General features: G+C 35.0%; 1 protein-coding gene across 3 annotated transcripts in view; it reads right to left on the reverse strand.

The window, feature by feature from the left end:
* The window catches only part of CNGB3 (cyclic nucleotide gated channel subunit beta 3), a 157,252-nt gene that overhangs the window by 78,219 nt on the left and 63,323 nt on the right, over window positions 1–15,710 (reverse strand). For all 3 annotated transcript variants that reach the window (XM_019453407.2, XM_019453408.2, XM_019453409.1), the window contains 5 exons: window positions 14,532–14,677; window positions 12,355–12,507; window positions 11,147–11,355; window positions 4,857–4,907; window positions 1,978–2,064 (listed from right to left, as the gene is read on the reverse strand). In XM_019453407.2, coding sequence (XP_019308952.2) covers window positions 1,978–2,064; window positions 4,857–4,907; window positions 11,147–11,355; window positions 12,355–12,507; window positions 14,532–14,677 — 646 coding nt within the window. The remainder of the gene's footprint in view (window positions 1–1,977; window positions 2,065–4,856; window positions 4,908–11,146; window positions 11,356–12,354; window positions 12,508–14,531; window positions 14,678–15,710) is intronic.

Below are 15,710 nucleotides of genomic sequence, written 5' to 3' on the forward strand. Positions count from 1 at the left end.
TTTGTGAAATGACTAGACTATTGGGCTATGAAAACAAGATCAATGTTGACTTTCAGGGTATTCTATATTTAAAAAGCCTATTGAATATAGAGAGTCTTTGGACACCTCAGAGATACAGAGATGAGGTGTAAAGAGTTGGCTTTTTTGAAGTTTTTATTATAATGCCAGACAAACTCCCAAATCCATAGGAACCTGAGTCTTCCTGGAAAGTTGGTTATCTCTGAGCAGGAATCTCTGGCAACTTTCATGTGTGATTAGACATTTGATGAAGGATGGCCTGCCTGCTAAGTTGCTTGGAAAGTTGTTTTGCTCCCATCTAGACCCACATTCCAAGGTGAAACCAGAAATCTCTAGAGTTGTCTTAAATGTGTTAAAATATAAAGGAAAGTCCCTTTCAACTTGAAAAAAATTATGGGTGGGGTGCCTGGGTGGCTCAATCGGTTAAGCATCTGACTTGGCTAAGGTCATGATCTCTTAGTTTGTGAGTTAAGCCCTGCATTGGGTTCTGTGCTGACAGCTCAGGGCCTGGAGCCTGCTTCAGATTCTGGGTCTTCCTCTCTCTCTGCCCCTCCCTGTCTCTCTCTCTCTCTCTCTCTCTCTCTCTCAAAAATAAATAAACATTGAAAAAAATAAAAAAAAAACCCAAAAATTATGGGCATGGAAGGAAAGCCCTTTCAGGTTGAAGTTTATTTGCCAATGTGATTACAGTAAAAAATTTGGAGTCAAAAACATGTGATAGAATCTACATTTTTTTATCCTGCTAATCCTCATCTCTAAAATGAAGTTATTTGAGGAATAAATGGTGTCACGAATATTAAGTTTAACAAAGTTTGCAGCCCCAAGCATGTATTCAACAAAGAGCAGCTGCTTTTTTTTTTTTTTTTTTTTTGCTGCTATTGCTGCTGTTGTCAGGCTCCACCATGTCCCCAGGTTATGCTGTATTGTCTTCCCAAGATGTGAGAGAGATAACCACTTAAAATTTATAAAATCTTTGGTGTTCCTTTTATAAAGGTTGTTTTTGGGAATACATTATTGTTGCTATTTTAAAGGTTTACATGAAATTTCACGTCCTGACTCTCCTCAGATTTGTTTTAGGTGCCTGATGAAGCTGAGTTATAAAATGTTTATATCTTAGAATCTTTTTGAATAAGTAATGCATTCCCACAGTTTAAAAACAATAGGAAACATATGCCTTTCAAAGTCTTGCTCCCATTCCTGTCCCTATTCATTCTAATTTTCCCTCCTGCCTTCCATCCCCACCCCAGCTAACCATTTTTATTAAATTCATTTGGTAGTTTTTCACTGTTTATATAAATACAAAGAAATGGAATATTTTCCTCTTTCTGTTATAGAAAAGTTAGTAATGTTCTATAAACTATTCCGTAACTAGCTTTTAAAAAAATTATTCTTAAGGTCTTCCTGTATAAGTTCATACAAAACTTTCTTTTTATTTATTTATTTCTGGTGTTACAAAGTTTTCTATTATATAGGTGTCCTACAACGTATTTAACTAGTTCCCTGTTGGTGGATATTTGAGTTATATCTAAATATGTACACAATTCTGTTATGCAAAAAGCATTTGCAGTTTTCTTCTAGAATTACAGAGGAGTAACATAACTTAAAGGTAATCTAATCTATCATTTTACTGCCTGTGTTCCTGGTATTGTGACCATCTAATGAAAAAGGACAAATGGGAAAGAATATAATTATGAAAGATTCGTTTGTAGTTATAGTTGTATGTAGAAGTACAAAGGCATTCCTATCTTAGATTATAAAAATACCTCTTGTGAGACATAGAATAATCAAAAACAACTTCCATTAGTAGAAACAATGATGTTTTTCCTTCATTCAGTTTTAAAATTCATAGCATTGATAAAGGCAGAAAAATGGACAGTTTGGGAAAAATTAAAAATATACTTTTAGGACATTTTAAATCATTTCAAGATTATAAAAAGAAATTAAATATAGTTATCTTACCTTTAATATCCTATTTGCCCTAAATATTGGATTAAACCCAAAGAAGACATAGAAAACATCAAATGGCATTATTGATGCAACATCCAGCTGTTGGAAAAACATATTCACAATCATTGTATTTATGTGCTTTTTTGGACATGGATTGATTTATACCAATATGTAAGAGCTGACTGGGTACCATGAATTATTTGTTGTTTAATACAAAACTGCCTTCAGTTAAGTATGCCCGGTGTCACTGAAAGGTATATTAGCACCATGAAAATAACAACACTATTTTGTAGTCTACTTCCAATGTTTTTCATTTCCACTTTGACGCATCTGAGCTCTCCTTAGGCTCTGAATTTTCTGTAATTTCTGTTGAGCTGTCACATATACTTCAGAGATGGCATGGTTGCTAATGTTAAAATACATTTTAATAGTGTTTTAAACATGGGGCTTTTGGACTGAAAGTCATCAATTCTTGATTTTATTAGAAACCATTGCACATTAAACGCAGTTGTATATTTTTATGTTTCAGCCAATACTCCAGTATTCAGGCCTGATTATACTGTTGGTGGTTCTTCCAGATACCTCAGTTCTCTCTACTTCTCTCTCTTCGGGATGGTATTGCTAACAATAAACTGCTATGAAATCTATCTCTTAGACACTGTGCAGGCTGAGATAGAGGAAAGGAACCAGTCCCATTTACAATTAATCAGTAACTCCAATAGGAGTTGAAAGTATTAAAAGTATTATTATAGCTCAAAAAATATATACATTAAAATCTGTCATGTATTTAATTATTCTCGTCTTCTATTATCCTGGCAGTTGCAAAATGGCAACATCACTTGCATACTTTCCTGATTGCAATGATAACAATAAGAAATTCTTTTAGTAAGATATATTCATTTTCATTAATTTTTATACAGTTTTGAAAAATAGAGTAATTTAAAAAACATTTAATTTATTTAAAACATTTAAGAGCAGTTAAGGGCTTTTTGTAAGGCATATGAAATGGAAAGTTGAGGTAATTAATTGCATACCAGAATTTCACAATAACTTAGTGTTACTAAAGAGAAATGAAACTTTTAGTTTAAATTAATCAGACTGGCTATTACAAACAAATTCTTTACAGATAGTATTGGTTTATAAATTACATCATATCCTCAAACCTCATTAATTTTACCCCACAGATATTGAGCCTTGTAACAAGTTGAGACGAATACAGAACAGCTATTAAAATAATGTCATATAAGTATAAAAGCAGGAGCATAGAATTGTTAACTTGTCTAGTGTTATTGCAGCACTCATGTTTTTTGGCTCAAATCATAATAATCTTTTTAAATTCTTTAAAATAAATTTATTAGAACTAATATGTCAGAATTATGGTCTTTTTACTTGCTGTCTATCCAATTGCTCAACTGCCCACTTTAATTCTCTATGTAGTCATTAGCTGTGTTTGATATTAACACGCTAGTGTTAGATAAAGATGATTTATTTCTCATTGAATTGTAGAAAATTGAATAGAGTAAGAATTGACCAATACTGAACTCTGTACAAGGCACCTTACAAAACATGTTGGGATTGAAATAGGAGTAAACTATTGTTTCTAACCACAAGAAATTAACAATCTAATAGTGGAATAATGAATCACAAAAATAACTAGACAAGCAGGATGTGCTAAGAGAATTCAAAATGAGTGACCACAATTGAATAAATGTAAAATTTTACATTTGTAAACCCACATTAAATGTATGAGTTAATTTGCCTTTATTCAAATTCAAGATAGTGATTAAGAGTTTAGAATAAGTTTTGTGACACTTAAAAAGAATATACATCCTCTTGTGGAGTTCATCAAAGTAGCATAGATTATGAATATGTCTAAGTATGTGGCAATTTTTTACAAAGAAAATTAGTTGGAGATAAAAACAAATTGAAAGAGATTTTAATCACCATAGACTGCCAATGGGGACAATAGGGTTCCTAAACCCAGATTTGTATTTTTATACAAAATTCGAGGCCACAGAAGTGTTCTTGAAATGGGAGGTTGGACTTACACAAGTTAGGTAAGCTTGGATATCTCCCAAATCTGTATTTCTCAAAGGTAGGAGGGACAAATAAAAGATAACAAAGTATTTGGGTGTAAATAATCATGAGTGAAAAAACATACAATTATATTGTTATTTGAGGAAAGAGGGTGCCATATTATATAAATAATTGCTTCTTTTCTATTTTATTTATATGAACTACAAAGAAATAGGAGTAGAACAATTTGATAGACTTTTACAACATGGTATGTGAATTGGAGGCTAGCATTCTATATGAATAAGACAAAGTACAGTATAACCTTGGTTTGTGAGCACAATTCATTCCGGAAACACGCTTGCAATCCCAAGCACTTGTATATCAAAGCGAATTTCAAGAACCATTGGCTCAGTTGTCATCATGTGACATTTGGATCATGTACTACTCATATTGCAAGATACTGCCCGTTTATCAAGTTAAAATTTATTAGAAATGTTTGCTCATCTTGCAGAACACTCACAGAACAAGTTACTCATGATCCAAAGTTTTACTGTACACTCCATACTTCTTTACTGATATTTTATTCAGAATTTAAATGTGAGCACTAACATTGTGTTGTGCTTGATAAAGATGCATATAAAGAACAAAGCAAAAGCAAAAATACTTCTTCCTTACAAGGAAGTATACCATGTAATTATTGAGAAGCAAAAACTTCAGGTTTGCCTTTGCTTAATAGAACTTCATCTGTATAAACTTTGTTACAAAAGCTACAATTCAAAAAGAAGCAGATTTTGAAAAAAGAAATTTGTAGATGGGACTTAAAATCAAAATGGCAATGGATAACTTGCACAATTTTGAAATTGTAAGCCACCTACCTGAAATTTTGTAGAACTCCTGTAGTGTGTCTTTAACTCATTTGAATCCACCTGAAATGTGATATTTTGAATTAATTTTACCAAATTTCATCAATTATTTTTCTCACTGTGATAAATATATATACCTATTTCTCTTTCCTGGTTCCTTGTAACTTCAGCCCATAAATATGCTCTATCCTCTCATCTCTTAAAACAGAATAAAAATCTTCTTTGGTGTTTGTTTTGTTTTTGCTATTGATCTATTATTTGTCACACTCAAGCTTCTAAAGAAGTTGCCTACATTGCTTTATTTTGCATCCTTCCCTCAAATTTCCTCCTTGATCCATGGCAATTTGGTGACAATTTGACTTGCTCTCATTTTTCTCATCCCATTAAGACGACCAATATGAATGCCACCAACAACGTCCTAATGATCACACCAAGGGAATCCTTGTATTCTTCTATGGCATTCACCATGTTTTGAAATCACACATATTTCTTGGCTCATTTATTTAAAATCAGTGTATTCCATTAAATGATAATCTATCTTAGGACAGGGTTGACTTTGTTTAGCAACTGTATATAGTTAGTGACTAGAATATACTAGGAATCCAATAAATACTTATTGAGTGGATAAACAGATCAAGGAATGAAGAGATGACTAAAAAATTTGATATTTGTCTTTGAAACTTTTTCTTTCCAAAGAATCTGTAATGCCATTTTTCATTTACGTCTTCAGTTCTAACTATTTGGTGACTTTTTTTTCCCTTTAATTCCAGGGCTAGCCATTTAAACGGCAACATTCCCCAGGACTTAGCTCTCTTCTCCCCCTCTTTATACTTGCTTCCTAGAAAACTTCACCCACTTAAATGGTTTCAAATATACCCATGTACATTGATGCTAACAAAGATCTACTGCCATCTAATATCACTTTCTGGAGATATTGACCCACACAAACAACTGCCTATTGTCTTCTTCACTTAGCAATTCTGCTTATCTCAAATTTAATTTATATCAGACCTGAATTCATCATGATTCTCCATTCCCCTCAAGCCTAATCATCCTCCCACCTCCTCCTCTTGAGTATCCTATGAGCATCCTCATCTATATTGGTCAGTGATCCTAGACCACTCATTTTCCCTCAGTCCTCATCCAACCAGAAACCAATTCTATGATTCTTCTTCCTACACTTTTCTGATGTCCATTCTCTTCTTTTGGCATGGGTCTCTTTGCTATAGTCTTGTTCCCCTTGATCCATTCTATAATTGCAGCTAGATGATCTCAGTAAATCAGATTACTTAACAATCACCATTTATGTGAAATCCTCTGTTTCTACATGACTTAAAAACAAACAAACAAACTCCCTTTCATAGTCTATAAGGCTCTACTTTGTCTCACTCACCTCCTGCAGCATCCCATATCCACTTTATTCAGCAGTTCCTCAGATGCATCAGTTTCTCACTTTTGTGACTTTGCCTATGCTATTCTCAGAGCTTGGAACTTATCTTTTTTCCCTTTTTTGTGGGATGGAGATGTGCAGATAATGGAAATTCATTCATCAAGATTTGGACCAGGTGTCCTCTCCTTCACATGGTTTTCTCTGTACCTCATAACCCCTAGGGCTCACCTCTGTCATGACTCACATTACAAAACCTTACCATTTTCCTTTTGTGTGTCTGTCCTTCATAGGGTGAGTTACTTAAGGGGGTCCATATCTTTGTCTTCTTTTTCCAGTTTCTAATGCAACATTTAGCACATAGTAGGTGCCCAATAAATATATGATAAGCGATAGATGAAGAAGCATTTGTCACTCTTCAGATCTAAAAGAATTAATGCTAATACTGGATTTATACTCTTATATTTTAGTTATAGGTAGGGAGGAATTGTCTATGTATTACTAATGATCTGACCAAAGTATTGTAATTTGGACACATGGAAGCAGTGTCTTCTAACAGTTATCATCCAGACTGTCCAAGCTCAGAAGTTTTAAACTACTGCCAAGCAATGCTAAATACTGGTTAGCCAACTCACCAATTCCTGTTCCCCTCACATTTTTTGGCTATAATTTTTACCCATGCACATATACTGTATCTTACAGAAATATATTAGAAAAAATATAAGACATGCTCATCTAATGATTTTACTGTGAAACACAATGACTTATTTAGCCACTGGTAAGACCTAGACAGTAGTTTAAGTTGAATCATGTACTGAGCTTGAGTAAAATCAGTCAGCTCTTTCAAAGCTCATCTGGGACTGACAGATAAATTTCAAGTGCTATGAGGGTAAAATACCACCCTCTCCTCCAACCTTGGAAGAATGATTTTAGCACTTTTATCCCTTTACTTTTAGGCTTGTTTATGATCCTATAATTGAATAAACGTAAATGAAACTAAAACTTGTTATAGTAGAGGAAATGCCATCTAGTGATTCTAAAATTTTCTTTGGAGCACTAAATAAATTAGGTATTATTAGTTGTATGAGGATCTGCATGCTTACTGCTAACAATTAGGCACTTATTTAAAAAATGTTGCCCTATTTAATTCTCTTTCTCTCTTTTAAGCCTTGTCATTATGCCGGCAACATTTTTTTCAGGGGAGGCTTACTTTATGAAGGATAGATATGCTGACTGCACCTAAATCCTCTTCCAACAGATAGTTTGTGAAGAAGCTTTACCCAGGTATGATTATATTTACTTCTTCTGAAAAATAATTCATAGAAACTCCATAATTTCATATAGAACAGATAGAAATGTTTCAAAAAATAGTAATATCATCTGAAACAACTACAATGCAGATTAAATAATTATTCAAGGAAAGAAGATTCTTGAACCAAGTTTGCCATTCATTCACTCCTTCAAACATTTCTTGGATATACTCTCTGAATTCCTAAAATAGGCAAATGAATTGAATACTGTCCTTATCTCAAGAAACTTATTACCAGGTAAGAAAGAGAGCTACATATAAAAATAGGAGACAATAAGGGAAGTTAAATGTGTGGATATTCATTCATTTGATTCATTCAACAACTTACTGTATATCTTTTAGACTCCAGAGTCTGGCCTCAGTGTACACATTGTCTTATTCTTCACAATAGGTTTATGAGGTGGGTATTATAATTCCCATTTTATGGATGAAAGGTAAATGCATTTTCTTTAAATAATGCTATTACTAAATTTCAGAGATGGAATTTGACCCTGGTCTGTTTGTTTCTACTATATCATAATTAACCCAATTTTTACTTAACAATTAAATAACAGAATTATGAATAAAGTGTACAGAGCTCAGAGAAGGGAGTGATTAATTTTCTTTAGGTCAGTTTATAAAGAGTAACTGAGAAGATGAAGTGCCAAAAGTGGTTGACAATAATGGCAGGCCTGATTGGCATTGTCACTAGATGGCGCTGAGCATTTCCATGGATTGTTGTGATTGGTAGGTTTAGCATTGTTGTATGTATGAGAGTCTCCTATCTCAGTAATCCTCATTGCCATTTCCAGCTCTATTTCTGCAGTCTATAAAGGAAAGTAACAGCAAGAGAGTTGGTCTTTGATACAAAATTTTGTTCTCTATTTGAATAGCACAATTTTCAGAATAAAGATATTCAAATAAATGCTGTGAAAAACTTGTAAACCCTTCCAATTCCCTATATTGTGGCCTTTAGCACTTCAATCTGTTCGTTACCTACTTTTCAAGGCCTTGGGGAACTAATATTCCCATTCTCCAGCCTTGAAATACCTGGAAACTGTAAGTATTTAATAAATGTTTGTTGAATGAATGAATGAGTGAATGAATAATTTGTCTCTGTACACCAAAGGTAGCAGAGATAGCTAAATGTAGTTAGATCTTTAGTTTGGGTTCTCAACTTGCATAGTCTTCTTACCAAAATGTAATCAAGTTTCAAAGGCTAACACTACCTATCCTAAATTAAAGAAACCATTAAACTTCTTTTGAACAAACAAAGCAATTAGTTCCTGCTCTGTATTTGTAGTTTGTGATAATGCATTTTAAATAGAGTCCGTTGAGTGTGTTTTTATTGGTTATTTTTCTTGTTTTTAACACTCCATTGTGTGTAAAGCCCTTTTAGAAAATTGAAAATAAGTCTCCCCTTACTGATTTTGTCATTTTCCATTTGTCAAACATTGATTTTCTCCCCCCTTGTGCATCTAATGGAGGTTGAAATTAGCACTCTTTTTTTGTGTGTTGTTTACTTCTTATTTGTACACCATCATCATCATTCATCAAACTGCCAGTGAGCTCTGGGGATAGTGCTGGTGAGCTGACTAGTGCTCTGAAGTCCACACAAGGAATATTTTGAATAGATTTTTGTTACAGCCTTAGCTCTTGCCTTCAGAATTTCTTTCTATGAAAACTTTCAAATAATAGGAGGATTTCTTCAGCAAATAAAATTTTTTCTAAAATAAAACAACAATAACCAAAATTACTCCTTTTAGCTTTTTGATAATTTAAGATTGTTTGGAGATTCAAAAGAAAATATTTGGGAGATGAAGGAACCCACCTGTATTCTTTAAAAATATGTTTCAACCACGGTGCCATACATTCCACTGGTCTGCTCTTCCTACTGTGACAGATCCACTGGAGGATCTGTTCTGTGCCGCCCTCACAGAGATTGTGACATGGACACCAGTTGGAAAGGAGGCATCCTTCTAGTTAGTTGAGGAAGGGGCTGGAGAGTAGAGGCTTTAAGATTTGGGTATGTGCTTGTGAAAACATATTCTTCTGTTTCTGTCATAGACTGACAGGATTGCTTATGAAATTCCCTCAAAACTGGGGATAAATCTAGGAGAAGATAATTTCTCCTAAGGGTAAGAATGCTAGTTTCTGAGGTAAGCCACTGCATTTGATGATGAGAACTGGGATGTGATGAGTCTGGAAAGTGGAAGAGTGAAAAGAATATAAGCCAGTAGATGCCATATTAATTTAAAAAAAATCACAAAACAACTGGTGTGTTTTTTGTGCTTGTGATTTGTACCTGTCTGCAGGCTGTGTGGTTTCCTACTTACAGTCTGGCTCTTTTGATGAAGAACTTGATGGCTTATTGTTATAGTACTATCTAATAGCACATTCTGCAATGGTGGGAATATTCTGTGTTCTCGGATATGGTAGCCTCTAGCCAAATGAAAATTGGGCACTGAAAATATGGATAGTGTGGCTAGGAAACGTGAATTTGTAATGTTATTTAATCTTAATTAATTTAAATTGAAATTTGAACAGACACATCTGGCTAGTGGCCACTATATTGGACATTGCAGTGAATCTATACTGATTTAAAGGGTCATGACAGCTTTTCTCTTCTTTTTAAGTTAGGTTTTCCCAAAGTGTCAAGGCCTAACACTTTAGATTTGTTTTTTGTACTATGTACAGGTGCTGTGCTCAGTGCTGACTATACAGTTATAAAAACAGGATACAGTCTGTGTCCTAAAAATCTTACAGACTAGGGCTTTTGAACAACATCAGGCTATCTCCTGAGGAGGTTGAGTAGACTTTTATGTGTGAAATAATACCTGCCTTATTTAAAAAAAATATTGAGGTGAATGGTAGATTCCAGTGTGGTAGAAAGTACCTGCCTCGTGGACTATATGAAGCTTGATTACTAGAGAAATATATATTAAATTACTTCTTTTTGCATTGATAATTCATACTTTTTTTTTACATTATTTAGGTAAAGTATGTGTATATTTTTGACATTTCAGACCTGGTATTATCTTTCTATCGTCACATATTATCAAAGTCTGAAAAACTTACCAACATGAACCAACATGGTGCAGTTGTAATGAACATGGGTTTTGGAGTAAAGGTCTAGGTTCGAATCTTGTCTCAACTACTTTCTTAGCTTTGTGCCTTGAGCAATCATCTACCCTCTCCAAACCTCAGTTTCATCTCCTGTATATGGGGTTGACAATAACATCTTCTTTATAGGGTGACTGGAAGGATTAGGTGAGGCAGCGTAAATAAATGCACTCATGAGGCATTAGACATAGCTCGAGGCACTTTACATGCATCATTTCATTTAGTCTTTCATCAACATTGTGAAGGTACTATTTTATTACTATTTTTAAGATGAGGAAACTAAAGCACAGGGAGATGCATGGTCCCCAGAACACAGTGAATCCTCAAGGGTTGTGTTGTTGTTGTTGTTGTTGTTGTTGTTGTTATACTGGTGGTTTTTAGTGGTTAAAGACTCATACAGACAGAAACAGTCGGATATTAAATAAACAGTGTTGTTAATTTATTTTTTTGTTGTCCAATCTGATATTCATTTGTCAGTTTCTGCTTCTCCCCAGCCCCACTTACTATTATGTTTCCTCCTTTTATAAACTGGAGTCTGGGCTGGATTAATAGCATATCACAAAGGTAGATGATATCACATATGATGTCTGTAATAAACCAGTAGCGTGTGTTGTCTGGTGTTTGATACGGAAAGACAAGGCGCAGTGGTATAAACCAGCAGTTCCAGTTATAGGCAATGGTGACAAGCAAGAGCCACAGGAGATAGAGTCGATCTAGAAAAATCCAAATGGCATGTAATAAGCATTAAAAAAGACTCTCTTGTAATGGTAATGTTGGAGCAATGTCCTCTGGAGATAAGAAAATTACTGTAAAAGGTTCTATTAACATTCAGTACAATTCTGCCTTTAGAGTCGAAAGCACTGGGTTTTACAAGGGATATTGAGTGATCTTATCAGCTCTTCTAACATTGGAGAAAGGCCTTCTTCTTTGCCAAGAAGTGGCCATGCTGAGTCTGTCCCCACAAGTAAGTATGCTATATGGATCAAGGAAGAGGAGACTCAGGGGAAGTCAGAGGTGCCCTGTTTGGATAACTGCGGCAGTAAGCCTTTTCTGCATCAGGAGTTAAATTTCAGGATCACCCAGGGCAGGTAGACAAAAAGGCCACATCTTGCCTGAATGAGTATGGCTGATGTGAGAGGGCAGAGAATTGGTCCATTAACACAGTCCATGTCCTTTCACAATTGCTTTCTTCTGCTGGAGGGAGGCCACAGGAAGGGATTTGTTCAGTTAGAATAATTAACAATGTGAAAGGATGGAAGAAGATAGATACTTTATAATTACTTTTTTAGGGAGGGGTGTGGGTGTACATATCACTGAATACTTTGGAGCTTTCTTTTCAGAAGTAATTACTGGCAGAATAGACCCTGGACTGCTTTTTATATCTATCTATCTATCTATCTATCTATCTATCTATCTATCTATGTATCTATCTATGTATCTATCTACCATCTATTTATTTTGGTGATTATACATTTACTTTACTTCACATTATTATGGCATACATTTTAAAAATAGGCAGGAATATTTTATCTCTTGCTTTCACCAGAGAGGTGCAAACAGTCCATTGCATATTTGATATAGTTTATGTTCTGCTTTCTAGACAGATTTAGAATGTGGGCTAGGGAAAAAAGGAAGTCATTGGTGACTTTGGGTTACATGAGTTCTTGATAATAGCCAGCCCTCCCACTGAGAATTTCACCCTTTGATGGTACCTGTGTATGAATCTATGCTTCTTGGAAGTCTAATTTGCTTTAGATACTCTGTCAGAGGCATCTTCTGGAATTTAAAACACAATATGTGATAGTAATGTTCTTCTTTTAGCTTAGCACTGCTTTCTTGTGTTGATGGTACAGCTGTGGGCTTTGCTTTATAGGGGAAAAAAGAGATAAACACATTTTTAAGAAGTCAGGTTAGCTAAATGAGAAAAAGCTTGGATTTCTCAAAGTCAGAACATTTCAGAATCTTCCCATCTCAATACAGGCAGATAAAGCATGTTTTGACATTGAAATCAGTGACATTAATGACAATATCCATGTAAGGAAAACACTGGAATTTGGAAATAAACAGATTTAAAGCTTACTAGTAAATTATCCTACAGGTGTTACAAATGGGATATATTATTTTATTTATTTAGTGTAATCTCCACACACAATGTGGGACTCAAACTCACAACCTTGAGATCAAGAGTCACATGATCTACTGACTGAGCCAGCCAGGCACACCACAAATAGGATATTTTAAGTACAAGCTTAATTCTTACATATTTTGTAGCATAAAGTCAGTCCTTAGGTTTACATTGAAAAGAAACATTAAAAATTTACATCATTCTAAAGGTTTTAGTTTCATGCTTCTTGGGTTTTGCACATATCTTTCAAGTTATGAATAAATAAAGCTCAAAATATTTTTTCAACATAGTTTATCAAAATACAATGACTGCCTTTTCTTTTCAAAAAGAAATTACTATACAATATGTAGTTTATTTTTTACTTATTTAAAAAATGTTAATTTGTTTATTTTGAGAGAGAGAGAGAGAACATGTATGAGCAGAGAAGGGGCAGAGAGAGAATCCAAAGCAGGCTCTGCATTCAGTGCAGAGCCCAATGTGGGGCTCGGTCTCCTGACCCTGAGATCATGACCAGAGCTGAAATCAAGAGTGAGACACTTAGCTGACTGAGCCATCCAGGATCCCCTGTAGTTTATTTTAAAAATCCAATTTACCTTATACAGAATTTTCCTTATAAAGGAAACCCTTAACTCTATATGTTAACAGTTTAATTTTTATTTAACTGTTATTAAACAACCTTTCTTCTATTTTTGTCTCTCTCTCTCTATATATACATAAATATTTTTATAAAGATGTATTCATAATATATATCACTTTTGTGCTCTACTTTATTGTATTTATTAATTTTTCATAAACACATTTCTGAAATTATTAGGGAAGCTGATGATTGCCCCCCATGTGATTAGTTTATTGATGTTCTCTACTATGTTGTATATTCAGATAGTGTTCTTATATTTTTATAATAAATGCTTTGTGTATAAAGGGTATTCTTAATTAATATTTACAATAAAACTTGCTATCGTGGATATTGCTGTTGGCTTGTTCATATACGGTGGGTCCAGAGGTCATGTGCAGAGGGCTCCCTGTGTCTCTCTTCTTCAGGGTTTCTCTGAGCGGCTTACTTAAAGTGTTGGAGACTTAGAAACATGCCCCAGCAACAACCTTCAGCCAATGGAAAACAGTTGGTGGATTGATACCCCAGCTGCTTTCTCCAAAATATGTAAAGTACTTATACAACTCAACACCAAAAAACCTTCCACACAATCTGATTAAAAAATGGGCAGAGGACCTGAATAGACATTTTTTCCCAAAGAAGACATACAGATGGCCAACAGACACATGAAAAGATGCTTAACATTACTCAGCATCACGCCAATGCAATTCTAAACCACAATGAGATATCACCTCACACCAGTCAGAATAGCTAGTATCAAAAGGACAAGAAATAACAAGTGTTTGTGAGGATGTGGAGAAGGGGGGATCATGTGCATTGTTGGTGGGAATATATGTATTGATGCAACCACTGGAAAACAGTGTGGAGGTTTCTCAGGAGAATTCTTAAGTGTGATCCACATAGTTTTTCAGCTGGATCAAGTCCTAGGGCCTACAGAAGAAGCCATCTCATCAATACGTCTTTATTGTCTTAACTCCTATCTCCATCTCTCTTATCTGCTCTCACCTTCCTGGATCACCTTCAATACAAACTATCTGTACTTAAATCATTGTCGCAGGGTCTGCTTTTGGGGGACCCCAAGCTAAGATATTTGAAAACACATGCCCCTTCATGATTTTTTTCTTTCCAGTACTTTGAGTAACAATACTTACCAGTTTGGGGGCTGGCTTCAGGTGAGGATATATCTCCTTCTACCAACTTTTTCTTGTAGAGGATTGTTCTTTGACGCATCCTTCTCACCAAGTTGTGTAGCTGGGCATCAGCATACTCATTTATAACAGGGGCTTCATGTGGTTTGCTTTTTGGACAAAATGAGGAAAAAAATGGTGATAGAGATGGATCCATGAAGAAGTACATACAAGGGAGAAATTAAGTTTTTTCACACTCCTTATAGATCTCAGACAATTATTTGCTCCTTTCTACAAGTGAATAGAACAATTTAAAACTTAAGTTTGATGGGGGCGCCTGGGTGGCTCAGTGGGTTGAGCGTCCAGCTTTGGCTCAGGTCATGATCTCACAGCTCGTGAGTTCAAGCCCCGTGTCGGGCTCTGTGCTGATAGCTCAGAGCCTGGAGCCTGCTTTTGCTTCTGTGTCTCCCTCTCTCTCTGCCCCTCACTCACTCACATTCTGTCTCTGTCTCTCTCAAAAATAAATAAATATTAAAAAAATTAAGTTTGATGGAACAGTGTTGGTGGAATACAGATTTACCAATGAAATATTAGAATCCACAAATAACAAATGTCCATTCTTGACTCTATTAGATCTTGAGGACTGTGATTCTGACATTTAATTGCATCATTAGAAGAAAAAAAAAAAAAAGAAACATTACCTGGCATTGTAGGTAGAATTCTATTTTTTTTTTTTAAGGTTTATTTATTTATTTTGAGAGCAAGAGTGAGAGAAAGAGAGAGAGAGAGAGAGAGAGAGAGAGAGAGAGAGAGAAGGGCAGAGAAAGAGAGAGAGAAGGAGAGAGAGGATCAGGCCTGATAGCATGGAGCCTGAAGCAGGCTTGATCTCACAAACTGTGAGATCATGATGTAGGCAGAATTCTAAGGTGGCCCCCTGGTGTACTTGTCCTGCATAATCCTGGAGACAATAAATATGGTGGATTTTGCTTTCATAATTAGTGTGTGCTATATATCTTAGTTGACTTAAAGGTAAGAAATTTATACAAATGGGCCTGATGTAATCAGATAAGCCCTTTAAAAGCAGAGAGTTTCTGTAGCTGGTGATAGAGCAGAAAGTTACAGGTTTGAAGCATAAGGGCAATTCTACTTGAGAGAAATTATCAATTTTTGGCTTTGAAGAATAAAGGGGCCCCCTCATGAGAA

Source organism: Panthera pardus, unplaced genomic scaffold, assembly GCF_024362965.1.
Source record: "Panthera pardus isolate Hobbes unplaced genomic scaffold, ASM2436296v1 HiC_scaffold_7, whole genome shotgun sequence".
Lineage (NCBI taxonomy): Eukaryota > Metazoa > Chordata > Mammalia > Carnivora > Felidae > Panthera > Panthera pardus.